Raw genomic sequence first — 20,083 nt, forward strand, 5'->3', positions numbered from 1 at the left:
CCTGGTGGTGGGGTCCGTTTGGAGGTGGCGGAAATGTCAGCGGATGATTTGGTTTATGCGAAGGTTGGTAGGGTGGAAGGTGAGCACCATGGGCATTCTGTCCTTGTTACGGTTGGAGAGGTGGGGTCTGAGGGCGGAGGTGCAGGATGTGGACGAGATGCATTGGAGGGCATCTTTAGCCACGTGGAAGGGAAATTGCGGCCTCTAAAGAAGGAGGCCATCTGGTGTGTTCTGTGGTGGAACTGGTCCTCCTGGGAGCACTCACCCATTGTACTCTATGATACTTTCTCCCCACCCCCACCCTCCTCTAGCTTATCTCTCCACGCTTCATGCTCACTGCCTTTACTCCTGATGAAGGGCTTTTGCTCGAAACGTCGATTTCGAAGCTCCTTGGATGCTGCCTGAACTGCTGTGCTCTTCCAGCACCACTAATCCAGAATCTGATTTCCAGCATCTGCAGTCATTGTTTTTACCTCTCTCCTTCAGCAAGCTTTGCATTTATGCAGATTTTTCAGGACTGTATTATTAGTTCTTCCACAGTTCAGTTGGATCATTTAAAACAAAAGGCTTGAGCTTCTGATTGCTCTGTACTGAATAAGTGCAGTAAACATCACCCCTGGATACAAAAGAAGCTGATATTCCAACATGTACAGAGGAAGTAACACATGATCAGAAATGCAGTATTCCAGATGAACATAGGATTGTCCGCCCTCTCACTGGTGGATTCCGAAGATTCCACTATACAAATTTGAAGACAACTACAGAGATTATTGGAAAACTGATCGCTGATTGAGATAAACATCACAAAAAACCCAGACTTAAAAAAGTCATATTGCAATTTGTGACCGTTTGCTGTGTAACAGCTGGTTGCTAAGCTTATATTACCTATTATCAAAGTGATTATATTCCAAGTACATGATAACTGAGAAAAACACTATAAAAACATGCTTCTCCTTTGTTTCTCAAAGTACTAACAATCAATGTTATTATTTACACAAAATTGAAAATGGGTTAATGAATCGATAGTTGCTCATACATTTAGTATTTTTCTGATTTTGGGCTTGACATTAAACAATCAACTATGGTCAAATATGGTAAAGGCCCATCAAAACTGGCCTCAAGTCTCCCTGCACACATTGTAATGAATATAATCTGTGCGGTAAGTATCACCTAGTCTAGTCAGATTCCCACTGAAATGTGCACACACACACATTCCTGGCAATAATTTAGCGCCATTTCCTTCCGAAGTTGTCAGCCCAAATTCTTCAATTTGCTGTTCATCCTGGAAATCTTGTCTACCTTTTTAGCTCAAGAATTTGGTGGGTGAGGGTGGGGTGGTTAACATCTTACTCAATGCAGTTTATTGTATGAAACTCAAACGTACTGAAGCGAAGTCTGGGCGCCCTGGTATTTGCATCACATTCCTAGACGTGATGGTACAGAGAACACCGAACGGAGAATTCACTACAAGGGTATACAGGAACGCCACACACACAGACCAAGTCCTAAACTATGAAAGTAACCAACCCAACACACACAAACGAAGCTGCATCAGGACACTATTCAAAAGGGCCACAACACACTGCAGTACACCAGAACTGCAAAAAGGGGAGGAGGAACACCTATACAAGGTATTCGCCAAAAACGGATACCCGCGCAACTTCATCAACAGATGCCGAAGAGAAAGACCACGGAACGAGGACATACCACAACCAAAAGGACTAGCCACACTACCATACATCAGGAGCATCTCGGAACTGACAGCCAGACTACTGCGACCCCTAGGACTCATAACGGCACACAAACCAACAGCCCCACTCAGACAATAACTCACCAGAACGAAGGACCCGATACCCAACATGAGCAAAACTAATGTAGTGTACAAAATAGCATGCAAGGACTGCACAAACACTATATAGGACAAACAGGAAGACAGCTAACTATCCGCATACATGAACATCAACTAGCCACGAAACGTCCTTAGTAGCCACACACGCAGACAACAAGCAACATGAATTCGACTGGGACAACACTACGACCATAGGGCAAGCCAGACAGAGAACAGCCTGTGAATTCCTAGAGGCATGGCATTCATCCACAAACTCCATCAACAAACACATCGACCTGGACCCAATATACCAACCACTACAGCGGACAGCTGAAACTGACAACCGGAAGCGGCAGGGACAGACCACTATAAACACCGGGGGAAACATCAAAGAAGTGCTTCACAGGAGGCTCCCAAGCACTGATGTCGCCTAGCCAGGGGACGAAACGTTTGCAACAAAAACTTCCAGCTCGGCGAACAGAACCACAACATTTGCATCACAAATTTTAATATGCAGGTTGAGCAAGCAATTAGGATTAATGGAAATGGGATTATTGCAAAAGCAATAGAATGTAAAATTAGGTAGGCTTTACAGTTGTATAAGGCACAGGTGTGACAACATCTATACGAGGGCATAGCTTTGTTCCCTGCATTTGAAACAAAAACAGAATTGTATTAGCAGTTCAGAGAAGACTCACTGCAATCATTCCTGAGATGAAAGACTTACTTTTTGAAGACAACTCAACATGAATCCAAGTTGGGACTTTAGACATTAGATTGAAGAATGAGATGTGATTTCAAGATCTAGGATCCTAAGGAACTTGGTATAGTGGATACTGTTAAGATATTTCCGCTTGCAGAAAATGATGATAACTAGGGACGCCGTTTCAGTTGGTCTAGGATGAGATTTCGGAGGGTCATGGAATAATTTTCTTCCCTCAAAAAGTAATGGAGGCTGGATCACTGAATTTACTAATGACTCATGCTAGATACCAGATTTTTTTGACAGGCAAGGGAGTCCAGTGTGAAAGGGTGTAGGCAGAAAATGGAATAAAGATCACAACCAGATCCAGTCATGATCTTAATGGAAAGAGCAGGTTGAAAGTGCTAAATGGCACTCTTCTTCCCAACCAATAACACACCACTGTTACTTCCAGTCCTAGGTATTCACTTTGGTAACTTGTGTTAAAACGACAGGTAATTGTAATTCATAATGCAATTGGTGATTTAGGTACGAGTACCAGAATACAGTAGGCAGAAGCAGAGCAAACCTCCATGCACCATGCCCAAAAGTAAACCTTAAAACTAACCTTCAAACATTCTATTTCATAAAAATAAATTTTGTATAATAATTATCCAAATGACATTGCCTACCTGTTCTAAACCAGGTCAAGTTTGAACCAACCAAGAACTGGACAGACACCATGCAGACCATCTACACCTAGAAAGAAAACGTCTCACTGCTTTGGGCTGGATTTGAACTAAGTCTCAAAGAAAAACCCACATTCTCAAACTGTGAACCCGAGTTCTAAATTGTCTCAAGAGAAAACACAAGCAAGCATTCAGTTGTGGGAGGAAATGACAGTGGCTCTGTCTGACCCAAAGTTTTCAATCCCCTCTTGTTGCAGGGAAGGTGCTAGAGGACTGAAGGACAGCTAATGTGATGCCATTTTTCAAAAAGGGTTGGAGAGATAAACCAGGGAATTACAGACAGGTGAGTCTCAAAATCAGTAGTAGGGAAACTACTGGAGACAATTCTGAAGGAGAAAACGAATCTCTACTTGATGATATGGGATAGTCAGCATGGCTTCTTCAGAGCACACTCGTGCCTAACAAATTTGTTAGTATTTTTCCAAGGCGATGATCAGGTGCATAGGTGATGGTAATGCAGCTGATGTAGATTATATGGATTTCAGCCAAGTTTCTGACGAAGTCCCACACAGGAGACTGATCATGATGATAAGAGCACTGGCATCCAGGGATTCAAAATTGACTTAGTGAGAGGAGACAGAGGTAGACAGAAGGTTGTTTGTGAGGCCAATGTCCAGTTGCGTACCACAAGAATCAGCAGTGTTCCTTGTTCTTCCTGACATAATAGTGAAGCTGGTCTGGAGTTACTGGAAGATACAGATGGGTTGGTCAGATGTAATTTAACTCTGATAAGTGTGCAGCAATGCATTTTGAAACCAACAAGACAAGGCAGTACTCAATGAATGACAGGAAAATTTAACAAGGTGGTTAAGGAGGCATACACAACACTTGCCTTTGTCAGTCTTGGCAAAAGTTATAACGGCAGTGAGGTCATTAGATTAGATTAGATTTCTTACAGTGTGGAAACAGGCCCTACGGCCCAACAAGTCCACACCGACCCACTGAAGCGCAACCCACCCAGACTCATTCCCCTACATTTACCCCCGCACCTAACACTACGGGCAATTTAGCATGGCCAATTCACCTGACCTGCACATTTTTGGACTGTGGGAGGAAACCGGAGCACCCGGAGGAAACCCACACGGACACGGGGAGAATGTGCAAACTCCACACAGTCAGTCGCCTGAGGCAGGAATTGAACCCGGGTCTCTGGCGCTGTGAGGCAACAGTGCTAACCACTGTGCCACCGTGCCCCCCACATGTTAGAGCAGTACAGAATTTTTGGTTAGGCCATAGTTGGAGTGGTGTGTGCTGCACTGGTTGCCACATTATAAGGAAGGATGTGACTGTACTGGAGGTGTGCAGAGGAGATTCATCAGAATGTTGCCTGGGTTGGAATGTTTTAGTCATGGAGGGAGGCTGGATAGGTTTAGGTTGTTTTCTTTAGAACAGAGAAAGCGGAAAGGGGGGGGGGGGGTTTGATTGAGGTCTAAGATTACAAGGAGCACAGGGTGGATAGGAAGCAGTTCCCCTGATCTGAAGGGCTAATAACAAAGGGACATAATTTTAAGGTGAAGGGCAAGAGGTTTAGAGGGGGGCTTGAGGAAAAAGACTTTCACAGAGGTGGCGTGAATCTGGAATACACTGACTAAGAAAATCTCAACTCTAGTACTTGAAACGAGAATGTTCAAGACTAAGTGCTGGAAAGAGAGATTAGTGTAGATAGGTCAGTGCAGATCCAATGGGCTGAAGGGCTTCTTTAGTGCTATGGTTCTATGACTATGAAATATCACCCACAAAATTCAAACATTCAGAATCTGTTATTTTTCCAATGTGATCAATGGCATTTTTAGTATCTCAATAATGCGTTGGCCTAGTGGTATTATGGCTTGACTGTTCATCCAGAAAGCCAGAATAACGTTTGGGGACCTAGCTTCGAAGCCTGCCACGACAGATGGTGGAATCTGAACTTAAAAAAAGTCTGGAAATTAAGATTCGACCGATGACCATGAAACCATTGCCAAATTGTTGGAAAAACCCATGTGGTTCACTAGTGTCCTTCAGGCAAGGAAATCTGCCAGCCTTACCTGGTCTGGCCTACATGTGACTCCAGAGCTACATCAATTGTGCTCAAACAGCCTAGCAAGCCACCCGATTGTATCAATCACTAGAAAGTCACAACGAAGAAATGAAACACGACAGACCACCTGGCATCAACCAGAAAAAGACAACAGCAAAAACACAAACCACCCTGTTGATCATGCAAAGACCTCAACAACATCTGGGGGCTACTGCCAAAATTAGGTGAGCTGTCTCACAGACTAGTCAAGCAATAGCCTAACATACGATTCTGTAAGAATGACTACCTTGCAGATAACCATCACCATCCCTGGATACGGCCTGTCCCACCGGCAGAACATACCCAGTAGAGGTGGCAGCACAATTGTACACAGTCAAAAGGGAGTTGCCCTGGGAGTCCTTGACATCAACTGTGGACCCCATGAAGTCTCATGGCTTCAGGTTAAACATGGGCAAACAAACCTTTCCTGGTTACAGCAGCATTACTGATTGAGCTGGTTGGGTCCTAAAGGACGTAACTGCAAGACTGCATCTGCGGCAGGTGGTGAAGGAATCAAAAGGAGAAAACATACTTTACCTCATCCATGCTAATCTGTCGGCTGCAGAGGCATCTGTCCATGACAGTATAGGTAAAAATGACCACCGCACTGTCCTTGTGGAGATGAAGTCCTGCCTTCACATTGAGAATAACCTCCAACGTGTTTTGTAGCACTGTGTTAAATGGGACAGACTTTGAACCAATCTAGCAACTCCATGACGCGCTGTGGGCCAACAGCAGAAATGTACTCCAGTACAATCTAAAACATCATGGCCTGGCATATCCCCCACTCAACCATTACCATCAAGCCAGAGAATCAACCCTGGTTCAATGGAGTGCAGGAGGGCACGTCATGATCAGCATACCTAAAAATGAGGTATCAACCTGGTGAAGCTATCAAACAGGATGACTTGCATGCCAAAGGGCAAAAGCAGCAAATGATAGAGCTAAGTGACCCTGCAACCAATGGATAAGATCTAAGCTCTGCAGTCCTTCCAATCCAATCATGAATGATAGTGGACAAATAAACAACGCACTTGCGGATAATGCTCCGAAATATCCCCATCCTCAATGATGGAGGGGCCAAGCACTTTAATGCAAACGATAAAGCTGGTGCATTCACAACAATCTTCAGTCAGAAGTGCCGAGTTGATGGTCCATCTCCAGTCAATACCAGTTTCCAGCCAATTCGATTCACTCCACGTGATATCAAGAAATTGCTGGAGGCACTGGATACTGTAAAAGCAATGGACCCTGATAACACTTCAGCAATAGTACTTAAGACATGTGCTCCAGAACTTGCCGGTCCCTCGCCAAGCTCTTCCAGTAGTTACAACACTGGCATCTATCCGACAAGGTAGAACACTGCCAGGATATGTTCCGAATATAAGCAGGACAAATCCAATCCAGCCAATTATTGCCCAGTCTACTCTCCATCATCAGTAAAGTGATGGAAGGGTTCCTCAACAGTGCTATCAAGCAGCATCTGCTCAGCAACAACCTGCTCAGTTATGTCCAGCTTGGGTTTTGCCAGGGTCACTCAGCTCCTGATCTCATCACAGCCTTGTTTCAAATATGGTCAAAAGAGCCAAATTCCAGAGGGGAGGTGAGAGTGACAACCCTTGACATCAAAGCAGCATTTGACCTAGTATGGCATCAAGGTGCCCTAGCAAAACTGGAATCAATGGGTATCAGGGGCAAACTCTCCACTGGTTAGAGTCATACCTAGCACAAAGGAAGATGGTTGTGGTTGTGGAGCTTCAGTCATCTCAGCTCCAGAACATCTCTGCAGGAGTCCCTCAGGGTAGTGTCCTAGGCCCAATCTTCAGCTGCTTCATCAATGACCTTCTCTCTGTCATAAGGTCAGAAGTGAGGATGTTCGCTGATGTTTGTGCTGTTCAGCACCATTCATGACTCCTCAGATACTGAAACAGTCCATGCTCAAATGTAACAAGATCTGGACAATTTCCAAGCTTGGGCCGACAAATGCAGTAATATTTGGGCCACACAAATGCCAGACAATGACCATTACCAATAACAGCCACTCTAATCACTACCCCTTGATATTCAACTGTAGTACCATCACTGAATCTTCCATTGTCACCATCTTTGGTGTTACCATTGACCAGAAGCTCAACTGGACTCACCACACAAACAGTGGCTACAAGAGCAGGTCAGAGACTAGGGATATTCCAATGAGTAACTCACCACCTGACACCCCACAGTCTATCCATCATCTATAAGACACAAGTCAGAACCGTGATGGCGTACTCCCCACTTGCTTGGATGGGTGCAACTTAAGAAGGTTGACACCATCCAGGACAAAGCAAAGCAAACCACATGATTGACACCAGATCTACATTCAATCCCTCCACCACAGTAGCAGCAGTGTGTACTGTCTACAAGATGCATTGCAGAAATTCTTAGACAACATCTTCCAAACCCATGACCACTTTCACCTAGAAGGACAAAGGCAGCAGGTACTTGGGAACACCAGCAAGTTCCCCTCCAAGCCACTCACCACCCTGACTCGGAAATATACCGCTGTTCCTTCATAGTCATTGGGTCAAGATCCTAGAATTCCTTCCCTATTGGCATTGTGGGTCAACGCACAGCAAGTGGACTGCAGCAATTCAAGAAGGCAGCTCACCACCACTTTCTCAAGGGCAAATAGGGAACAGCTATTAATTCTGGCCAGCCAGCGATGCCCAAGTCCCACATATGAATAAAAAAAACTGCTCAACAGTGATTATTTTTAAGATTATCAGAAAAACTTTCAGTAAGCGTTTATACTAATGTCTCCAAGCCAAAGTTACATTGTCAAGTAATATTTGTTATCACCTTACATTTATCTCTACAAATATAAGGATTCACAGCATTTTAATTAAGTGGACCCATTCTTAGTAATAAAAATGTATGGGGGGGGGGTGCACCGGAGAGAAAAGAGAGAGAAAAATTTCTGCATTCTAATGTGTAGTGCTTACAACTCTCAGCATGTACAGAAATCATAGCAGCTTTTAACTAGAATAAAGTCCCAGCCTCCCCAAAGTTTCAGGACAAACTTTAAAGCCTACCAAAAAAGTATTAATCAAAATTTCATGGTTCCTAAAAGCTAGAGAGAAATGCCGCCCTTCAGTATTAACCATTTAATTCCATTTATAATTTTGCAAAAGATCCTGTAGCCAAAAATAAAAAAGAATTTCTGCTTCAGAAAAAGCAAATATTTTCACATATACCTCTTTTTAAATGTGCTTTCACAAAGGGTTATGTTCAAGGTGCCACACAATGATAGTCAACTTATAAAGTTTATTAACACCTTCTGAAATACTCTAAGACTTTGAACAGAGCTACATTTAGAACAGTCAGTGGTTTTCTCAAAATAATGAAATATTACATTCCTGAATTGCAATGCAATCATACTTTTATTGGATAAATTACTGTTTGAATAATTACAGCACATACCACTATTCTGTGTTGAACCAATGCCACTGCTTTTGCTGGAGACAGAGGTACTACATGGCTGGGTCCCAGGTTGTGCTGATACGATTCGATTTACACCCCGATACAGCTTTCGGGAGAAGAGTTCATCACCATTGTCCTGAAGGGATGGTGACCGGGGTCTGAAATGCCGCCACCGGCATGCTTTTATGTTTGCTAGAATCTGCGTGAGGTCTCTAGAGGGGTGATCCGAGGTATTTATTTGTGAGGTATTGGCAAATTCGTTAAATGGAGAATGGGGTGGGGAAGAGAGTATCTCAGGATCCAACTGATGAAGAACAGCATCATTTTCCGTGTGCGCTCGGTCCAACAAAATCCTATGACCAAAAAATGAAAGAATTTTATGAATTCAGATATTAGTGAATCTGAATGCACTATGACACATTGTAAGGATTACCGAAAGTCAAATGTAAACCAAATGATGACAGTGATTCATTTAGAATGAGCAAAGTTGTTAAACTATATCTCAAATATGAAACGATTCTTAAAAGTGAGAGATCAACACGTTACTAATTTAACCAATTTACTTTCACTTCATTTGCTTAAATCTAATTGCTTTGCAAATTACATGCTCTGTCAAGTAATCTGATAGTAAGACTAATATAGTTACAAGTAATATTATGTTAATAGGGCAGCACGGTGGCACAGTGGTTAGCACTGCTGCCTCACAGCGCCAGAGACCCGGGTTCAATTCCTGCCTCAGGCGACTGACTGTGTGGAGTTTGCACATTCTCCCCGTGTCTGCGTGGGTTTCCTCCGGGTGCTCCGGTTTCCTCCCACAGTCCAAAGATGTGCAGGTCAGGTGAATGGCCATGCTAAATTACCCGTAGTATTAGGTAAGGGGTAAATGTAGAGGAATGGATGGGTTGCGCTTCGGTGGGGCGGTGTGGACTTGTTGGGCTGAAGGGCCTGTTTCCACATTGTAATTAATCTAATCTAATCTAATCTAATCTAATCATTGTACTGGTTCTCTGCATTAGAGAGCACTAATGACATGATGTTCTCCACTACTCAAAATAGTCAAATCACACCATTAACTGCTGAACTTGTCAGACAGGTTACATTGTGATACTGTCTGCAACAAAACGTTGAACCTCAAAAGCCTGCATTATTCCCCTACAACCAATGATCAGTTTATAATCTTACTGCATTCTAATTTGACAGTTACAACTTGGCGGTCTAAGATTACAGGAAATCCTGTTGTTACCTTAATCATTTATCTATTACATAGTTAAGATTTCAGTAGGATTTTGAATGGTTGCCAATTTCACCATATAACCTTCAGAAAAGGAGCAACTTCCTTCAAAACCATGATTTAGATATCTGTAAATGGAAGGCTATTTCTATACAAGGATGTCACTGTTTTATGATTAAGGAAGTGAATATTAACCAACAACTGCAACAAAATGCCCTCATATAAGCAGCTTAAAATAATCAACTATCTTTACTGACCTTCCGCCTCGTCCAACACGCCTTCGTGCAAAACCAATACACCTCCTGGGTACTGTCAGTGTAGTGAGGCAGTATCTGTAGCGAATATCTCCTAATCCTCCTTCTTCCGGACTACACCACGGCCAGTTCCCTGTTTGGTCCAACCGAGGCTGAAAAAAGAAAAACAGTAAATCACCTGAACGAATCAAAATATCTGCAGCTTAGAAATACTTCCTTTCCCATTAATGCAACATCTAATACACCCGGCATTGAACCTAACACTATTATACAGGTCAACACCATGTTTAGTTAATATAGGGGCCTCCTTTATTTTAGAGAAGCAATTCATACAGATTATGAAGCAATATTAAAATTTCATTTGTTAGTCATACCATGAGTTTTTCTTAGTAATTTCCAAATACAACAGACATACGCTGAAACTGTGTGCTCAACTTACTGCCTGCTGGTTTGTTTTCACTTCACTGCAGAGTTTTGCAGTACCTATTGATTATATCACAGTAGAAGGTCAAGTTACAATTTTTACAGAGCTACCTCAAAAAAAAGGCATCTAATATGATGTCCTGAACAAAGAAATCCATTACTTCTTAAAAAAGTTATTGAATATCTTCATTTACAGAAGTTCTCCAATTAAGATGAGGTTACAAGAAACATTCTGGTCCATTCTCTCAACCTTTGCTGCTGCTTTAAAAAATTCTAAGAAAATTGTGCATATTTAATTTTGGCCTACGACTCAGTTTATCCACAAGAATTTTTACATCACCAAAAGGAGATTATTCACTTAAGCAGCCTGAGAAGTATGCCCACTCTACCCCACAGCACTATAAATTTTAAAGCGGGCTCCTGTATCCTTTAACACTGAACCTGTACTTACTCAATTTATTCTTTGAAAGAGCAGTGCAATGACCCTGGCAATCCTCTTAATAGCCTACCTTTGATTTGTAGCTATTTTGAAATTTGTAACTGGTTACTTTGCTTTTGCCTTGTTATTAGTATGCTCCCTACTTGGTGGTTATAATTTATAGCTAGTTGATGAATGGAGACATCAGGTAAGCACAAAAAGCATCTGCATCAAATGCAACATTTATTTTTTTAAAAAAGATTTTGCATAGAATACAACTATGTAGAAATTGAGCAGCTCACAAGTATCTAAATGTTTGGAATCTTCACAAAGAGAGAAGATGATCATTCAATAGTTTAACAAGAGTGGAGCTCATGGGGTTGCTGCAAAGGTGCAATCTTTACAGGAAGATGCAGGATGCATTTAAGATCAATTAGCTGCTTGGCTCAGTGACATTGATCCTTTTCAGTCAGGTTGTGGGTTGAAGCGTTCAAACGTAATCGAAGATAACAGAGCTATAATATTTATGGTCCTTTGCACTGTAAACTAAACCGAGCTTACGGCTGCTTAGGTATGTGTCAAATATATGTTGGGGGAGGAGGGTGGCGTGGAACACAGACAGCATGCAAGAAACAGAGAGAGAGCAACAGAGCGCGAGCTTGCTGGTGGTAAGGAGGTGGTTGTTTTTAGTGTCCAGGCTGTGGTGTAAAATTATGTCCCAATACATGTGTGAATCATAATGTAACACATGTATTGGGCCAAGCAGTGGAATGTGGTGAAACGGTTAAAAATTATGTCCCAATACATGTGTGAATCTAACCGGAATGGAGGTGTTGCTTAGTCCCGTGTGAATCTTATTACACACCTCCCCGTGTGAATCTTCTTATCTGTATGTAACCAGAATGGAATGTGTTTTTTAGCCTTGCTCTGCTGTTCACATGAATGTTTATATCTGGAAAAGAGTATATCAGCTGGAAAAGTCTCCAGTTCGGTGAGTCTGCTCCGGGGTTACGTTTAACCGCCGAGCGTGGGTTGTTGGCAACCGCTCTACGAGAACTGACGGCTCCCAGTTCCGGTAACATGTAGAGTGAGTATAAGCCAGACCCGTTGTAAGTATGAGACCTGGTTGTGGCGACGCTGCGGGGAATAAAATGCTCATATTCTAGCAGACTCGCCTCTTGGTCGTTTGTTCTGTGTCAGACTACTCTCCTACGAACCTGACCTTGAGAATTTTTTAAAACACAGGCCAATACTTATTCTTCAATTAACAAGAGTAAAATAGACTAACTCTTCATTTAGTGAACTAGTACATTTTAGTAAACTCTAAATTGACAGACACATGCACCTAATTGGTTCAGAAACACTAGGATTCGTCATGCACTATTTAAATGAAAGTGTACTTTTCCGCATCATTCTTTAACCCTTTAGGTTAGACATTTAAAAACTTCCAACATCAACAAATCATATTGCGATGTCACACATTTTAAGATTTCCCTTTATCAATCAAAATCTATTAACGTTTGACAATGCAAAATTTGGTAGATTTGAGGAGGATTACTATAGTGTCTGAATAAACCAAGTAAACTTTTACTGAACTACTAAAAAATGTTTTGTTTGCATTTGAAAGATTTAACGTACAACTTGGATTGCTTAAATCCAAATCGATCTGCGTTAACCATTTTGCTCAGTTTATCTGTTTCCAAAAGACATGAGATCAATTGAGATCAGGTAGCTTACACTAAGTACAGTAATTAAGGGGCATATTACAGTCTGAATGTTAATAGTAACATATTAAGATTGTGCATCATTCATTTTTAGGTTGCAGTCAGATACAAAAGAGAAGAGTATTTGTGAAATTTGCAATTTTATGAATATCTACATCAGGACAAAATCTATTGCTTGATTGTAAAAAGTTAGTATCAGAATTATCATTTAATGTCAATTCAATCAAGCATATTATTGAATTGTTTGTGTATTCGGTTTGATAGACACATTTTTGGAGATTTTCTTGATGCATGCCCAATTGATTTAGTTCAACAACCCAGCCTCGAATTAAAAATAACAATTAATTTATACTAAAATAAACAGACGATAATATACTGAGATATTGAAAACGACTTTAAGACTACACAAGTCATAACACGTTAATAGAAAAAGTCAAGTAAAGTTAAACTACATGCTGTGAAAAACATAACCACAAATATGATCATTAAAACATTGATGACATGGAACCACATTTAAACAAAATGTATCCTTGACAGCATTTGATTTTAGGCACTTACAGAATAGTACTGACAACCTGCTTTCCTCCGGAAAGCAAAAGGACCATCTGGATCATTCTCTTCTTCTGCTTCTGAGGATGCAGAATGGACCTTCACGAAAACAAAAACAGGACTCTTAGATTGTAATTCAGCTTCAAAAAGGCATACATGAATGTGGCGAACTGTTCTTCTGTAAACTTGATTTACTTCTCCCAACCATGCAACTGCATAAATTTCATATGCTTTCTACTGTTTCCCAAAGTATCAGTTGGAGTAATAAGCCCAGGCTATAAAATTCCAGTTTTGGAAATAGATCATACAGGGACCGAGTGAACATAATCTACCAATTGAGTACTATGCACTGCCACTGACCAGCACTCTTTCCGACTTCCCTGTTTACAACAAGGCTCAATATTTCAAATGAATGGTGATAGATTTATCAATATTTTCAGATATTTTTGTCTTTCCTCTTTATGCACAGTACCACTGAAGCCTCTTCACATTCTTTATCTTGTACACTCTCTCTTCCCTGGTCTCTTATTTCTATTCCTATTTCAATTGACACTACTCATTAGCTTTAGTATTGCCAGCTAAATCAACTCTATTCTTGCATCAAATTTTTTTACCCGCTTCACACCCCCAGGGACCTGACTCTGCTGACCTATGTTGCATCATTTCTCTTTATCTTGCCCATATTCTTCTCATTGGTCCATTTTACTCCACTTCATCTTCCTGCTCAACCTTCAATGTCACTTTACCATCCCCTCTGCAGTCTGACACAGCTCTACAACCTCTCCCAGCCTCTAACCGTAACTTCTATGCTACCTCTTGTTCTAAGTCTTTTACTCTCATCTACTTTTCTGCTTTCCACATCACTAGCATTCAACATCATCCAGCCCAAGGTTTATGACCTATTCATCTTTCTACTCTAAACAGAAACCTTCCACTACTCTATACATCAGCACCTCTACGCTGCAGTTCTCCAATTGGAGTTACATCTCATCTGCCCGAACTACAAAATGAATATGGTTCTTATTTAAGAAACTTTCCCTGTACAAAATTTAAAGTAATTTATAAAACAAGGACACTCCAACATCATGTTAGATCATAAGCAACAGCTGTTACTGAAATTACCCTCTTAATTTCATTTCATCAATCCCGAGACATACCTGTGAGAACGGCTCCTCATCAGAGCTGGGAAAGTCATACTGGTTTATGTCCTTTGCATTAAAGGCTGGCAGTGCAGCAGGGCTTGTTTGCTGAGGTGCAGCAGCAGTTGGTTGTAAGACTTTGTGTTTTTTCTTCTCATACTTTCTCTTGGGTCGTATAATCTCCACATTCTCTTGCTACAATGCAATTGGCATACAAGAAACATTGATGTAACAAAAAGCAATGGCCAGGCTAAAGATTATTAATAGTAATTACAGTCACAAATACTGTACCAAAGACCTTGTTTTGCAATTATAATTCAAAATGTATATATACAAAAACAGGATTTCTTGAAAACTAGCAAATAATCTAAGAAATAGGAATGGTAGTAGGCCATTTGAGACCGCAATAATTCAAATGTGTTTTGAAACCTTGCATTTCTGACAGACAAGAAACCAAGCCTTGTTAACTTAAATCAATTACTTTTCATGGCCAAATTAGTCACGTCACAACTGAAAATTCTCAATGATCTCAGCTAGACCACATTAACAGATGGGACTAGAAAGTGATTATTTTAAACATTAATATTTAGCATTGTAACAGCTTCTTTAAGTGTATAAATGGGAAGAGAGCAGCTAAGGTGAATGCTGGTCCTTTGGAGAATGATTTTAGTGACTAGTGTCAATATTATCCTTCAGCTTTCACTAGAACCACCCCAATAGTAACAGATAATAAAGTCTATAGAAAGGGAAGAATTTAAAAACATCACTCGGGCAAGAGTACTTGACAAATTACTGGAACTAAAGACAGACAAGTCCTCAGGTCCTCATGGCCTACAGCCTAGGGTCGGAGCAGAAATGGCAACCATGATAGCGGATCCATAGATGAGAATATCCCAAAGATCACTGGATGTGGGATGGATTCCAGGGGATTGGAAGAATATTAACATAACACCCTTACCCACAAAGGGAGGGTGCAGTAAAGTAGCAAATTACAGACCAGTTAGGTTTAACGTGTTGTTGGGTACTTGTCAGAATTCAATAAGGAAGTAATAACATATTTGGAAAGTCAAAGTACAATCTAGCAGAGTTAGCATATTACCAAGGGTAAAATCATGTTTGATTAATTTGATAAGACTTTTTTTTGAAGATGTAACAAGCAATGTGGATAATAGGGACCACACAGATGTAGTATAATCTGGATATCCTGAAGACATTTGATAATGGTGCTGCACTGAAGGTTAATATACAAGGTAAGATCACAGGGAATTATGGATGATTAACTTGGATAGAGGATTGGCTAACCAACAGAAGGCAGAGAGTTGGGATAAATGGGTCTTCCTCTTGATTAGCAAGATTTTTACTAGTGGGGTGCCACAGGATTTGTCCTCAAGCCTCAACTATTTATGATCTATATGAATAACTTGGGTGTGGGGGTGGCAGCAGAAAGCACTACAGCCAATTTTTCAGATGGCATTAAATAGGTGGGAAAGTAAATTGTGGTGAAGAAATGAGAAATTTGAGTGGATATGGATAGGTTAGGTGAACGCACCAAATTTGGCAGAAGTTTAGTTTGACTAAGTGAGAGGTTATCCATTTTGGTCAGAAGAATAGAAAGAGACAAATTACCTAAGTGGAGAGAAACACGAGTGCTTTGGTGCAGTGGGATTTCACTACCCTCGTGCATGAATTGCAGAAAACAATATGCAAATACAGCAGGAAATAAAGGAAGACAAATGAAATTTTGGCATTTATACTTTATTCCTTTAGTAATAAAAATAGGGAAGTGTTGATGCTTTAGTGAGACCATACTGGGGAGTATTGCATACATTCCCTTACTGGAGAAGGGATATAGTTGTATTTGTAATTCAGGAGGTTCACTAGACTGATTAGAGATGAAGAGTTTGCCTTTTGAACAGATTGAGCAGTTTAAAGTGATTGCCTCAACTTTACAGGATAAGAGATCTAATTGAGGTTTACTAGATGCTAAAGAGGGTCAAGCATGTAGATGTTTTTCTTATGTGGGGCAATGTAGAATGAGAGGCCACTATTTTAAATCTGCTTCCCTGATTCTCAAACGGCCATGAATCTGTGGAATTCACTATCCAAGAGTGTGATAGATGCTGGGATATGAGTAAATTTGAGGAGATAGATTTTTAATTAACATTGGTTCGAAGGGTTATGAAGAGCAGCCAGGAATGCAGAGTTGAGGCCTAGACAAGATCAACCATGATGACATCGTGGCAGAGCAAGTTAGAGAGGCTGAATTGACTAGTCCTGTTCCAAGTTCTTGTGTAACTTTTAACTAAGGAGTACTGTTTGCCCTTTATAAACCATTTCAAATTGTTCAACTGACCGTTACGACAAAGTGACTAAGTTCTCACCTTATTAACTTTAAATTCTTTGAACTCCATAAACTCTTGATGTTTATACTGATTGCTATTAGATATTGGAATGATGGGCACAGTATAGGTAGGTTTTACATGCTGCCGTTGTGCCATAACCTCAGATAAAATCTCGCCACTGAAGTCACCCAGGCTGTGCCTATGAACGTAAAGCACAATATCAATCAAATTACTCTTACAGATTACAATAAATGCTTATTTTATGTAGTACTGGCAAGTAGACTCAATAAGGATTATGTGGAAAAAAGATAAAAAACAGCAAAGACAAAATAAGCAGCTCTTTTTGTTATACTCAGGTTACCAGTCTTCCAAACACTGGCATTTGGATACTCAAAAGTATCATAATTAGTTTACGATAATACTGAATTTTTATAACAACCAGAATTGTAACATTTTCCGGTCAGAGACAGCACAAGGGTATTTGGTCAGCAAAACACACCATCTATAGTTAGGGGAGGTAAACACTCGGTTCCATCTCTGATGAGCATTTTGGTCTGTGGTAGTGACAGTTTGCAGCCATGCAGTTAGAATTCCCATTATCCTGCTTAGAAGCCAGAAAACCAACCCATATTCTAAAAATTTCTGGAATAGCAGATTCAATCTATTTGGAGGCAGGGGAAAAGATCTGAGACAGAAAGGCAAGAGGCAAGAAGAAAAATATGGAAATGGAGATTAGATGCAAAAAAAAAAAAATTGAGCAGAAAGGCACATTCAGTTTACAGAAATTTTTAAAATTAATATTGCTTTTGAGCCTCACCAGAACAGAAACCTTGGTTAATAGTGAAAAGAGAAATGTACAAAGGGTCTGAATGATCCAACAGAAGCAGTGCAACATTTTCAGCAGACTACCAACACAATAAACCTTCCGCACTAGGATCCTTCTTTTCTATAAGATGTACATAGTAATATAAATGCAGTGTCCCTAAGATGTATATGTTTGTGGTTGACTAAGTGCCGTATATTTAAGAGCCATCTCATCAATTTAGCAGGCGACATGCAAACTCTACAATTAGTTTGAAAAATCCTCGCACTATGCCATTACTAAAGAAAAGTAAGCTTTACTCTAGAACACTGTTTATACACTAACCTTTTCTCTACAATTTCCAACGTTAGATGGAGCAGCTCTCTTTTGCTTTTCTCCCTTCGCTTTATCATCTCCAAAATAGTTACTGCTCGACTCAGGTCCCTTCTTAACTTCAGCATTTTTTCATATGAAGCTTCATCATTTTTACGATTCTGTGGAAAAGACAAGACCATTTCATTCATTGTTACATTAAAGAAAAGGCGAACAAGTGTAAATTCTGGCAGTGTCAATTTGCCAATATGAAATTGAGCATACATATATAATTAAATTCAGAATCATCTCTATAAAGAAACAAAAATCATGGACTAATATGATCAATCCATTCTTAAAATCATTAGTTGGGTCTTTATTAACTGACTAATTTATCAGCATAAAAACAATCTAAGCCAGTTTTGCATGCAATTACATATTCAAGTTGAGTGATTATGATTTTTTGCATTCAACGAGAATTAAAAATAAAGATGCGACAATCTTCAAATGAAGGAAGAAAAAAACACATCTTTAAGTGTCAACATTGAATGCCTTTGTATTTCTTGGAATCAGACAAAGGCATCACAGAATGGGGCATGAAAAAGTGGTTCAAACTTGTGTATTTTTTTAAAAAGCTTTAGATTACTTACTTACAGTGCGGAAACAAGCCCTTCGGCCCAACAAGTCCACACCAACCCACCGAAGCGCAACCCATCCAGGCCCATTCCCCTACATTTACCCCTTCACCTAACACTAAGGGCAATTTAGCATGGCAATTCACTTAACCTGCCCATTTTTGGATTGTGGGAGGAAACCCACGCAAACACGGGGAGAATGTGCAAACTCCACACAGAGAGTCGTCTGAGACGGGAATTGAACCTGGGTCTCTGGCGCGCTTCCTCCCTGTTACAACGCAAAAATACTTTATAGCACCCATGACCATTCTTTCAGGAAGACCCAAAACAGATAGCTCTCAGATAATTCCTTCAATCCAAAATGTTTTTGTCCATTGCATGCTAAATATAACAGATTCCAGTTCTACAAGCATCCTGTGCATTTTGTTGTGGAGTTTTTTTCATGGCATATGGCACTTAACAGCAAGGCAATACAGAATATGCTTTGAAAAATTCCCCATGATGAGGCTGGTACAATTGCAACATTTAAGAGGCATTTGGATGGGTATATGAATAGGAAAGGTTTGGAGGGATATGGGCTGGGTGCTAACAGGTGGGATTGGTTGGGTTGGGATGCCTGGTTGGCATGGATGGGTTGGACCAAAGGGTCTGTTTCCATGCTGTACATCTCTATGACTATTTACTGGCAATGCTAGCCAATTATTTAATAGAAATAAACACATTTGCTTTATCATCCAAATCAATTGCCTTCCCTTTAGAATTCAGTAAACAGAAAATAGCATTTGGCCCTTTGAGCCTGCTTTCCTACTCACTATGAACCTTGCGAATCATCGAACTCAGAACTCTGTCCCCGCTTTCTCCTCATAATCTTTAATCACTTTAAGCTAAGAACGATACCTAACTTCTTCTTGAAAAGATTTTGGTATCAACTGCTTTATGTAATAAAGAATCCCACAGGTTCACTACTCTCGCTGAAGAAATTTCTCCTTGCCTCAACGGACTATCCCATATCCTTAGACTGTGAATCCTGGTTCTGGACTTCCTGGTCACAAAGAACATCCCTTCTGCAGTTACTCTGCCCAGTCCTATTAGAATTTTATAGGTTTCTGAGAGATTCCCCCTGTCCTTCAAAACTCCATTGAATAAAGCGATCCAGATTTTCTTCATAGGTCAGTCCTGCCACCTCATGAATCAGCGTGGCAAACCTTCACTGCACTCCCTCCATAGCCAGAACGCCCATCTTCAGATAAGGAGACGAGAATTACACATAATACCCCAGGTGTGGTCGCACCAAGGCCCTATACAAATGCAGCAAGACATCAAACCCTCTAGTTATGAAGAGCAACATACTATTTACCTTCTATACTGCCTGTTGCACCTGCACACCTTCAGCACATCATTCAGGCCTCATTACACCTCCTCCTTTCCTAATTTATTGTCATTCATTACTGTTTCCTTGTTAATTCCAGAGCTTCTC

At 40.6% G+C, this 20,083-nt stretch overlaps 1 protein-coding gene across 3 annotated transcripts in view; it reads right to left on the bottom strand.

Moving 5' to 3' along the window:
- LOC122550081 (enhancer of polycomb homolog 1-like) overlaps positions 1-20,083 on the bottom strand; it is a 250,940-nt gene that overhangs the window by 19,655 nt on the left and 211,202 nt on the right. For all 3 annotated transcript variants that reach the window (XM_043690607.1, XM_043690605.1, XM_043690606.1), the window contains 6 exons: positions 18,005-18,153; positions 16,897-17,056; positions 14,534-14,710; positions 13,386-13,475; positions 10,266-10,414; positions 8,778-9,130 (listed from right to left, as the gene is read on the bottom strand). In XM_043690607.1, the coding sequence (XP_043546542.1) occupies positions 8,778-9,130; positions 10,266-10,414; positions 13,386-13,475; positions 14,534-14,710; positions 16,897-17,056; positions 18,005-18,153 (1,078 nt within the window). The remainder of the gene's footprint in view (positions 1-8,777; positions 9,131-10,265; positions 10,415-13,385; positions 13,476-14,533; positions 14,711-16,896; positions 17,057-18,004; positions 18,154-20,083) is intronic.

This window comes from Chiloscyllium plagiosum, chromosome 5 (assembly GCF_004010195.1).
Source record: "Chiloscyllium plagiosum isolate BGI_BamShark_2017 chromosome 5, ASM401019v2, whole genome shotgun sequence".
Lineage (NCBI taxonomy): Eukaryota > Metazoa > Chordata > Chondrichthyes > Orectolobiformes > Hemiscylliidae > Chiloscyllium > Chiloscyllium plagiosum.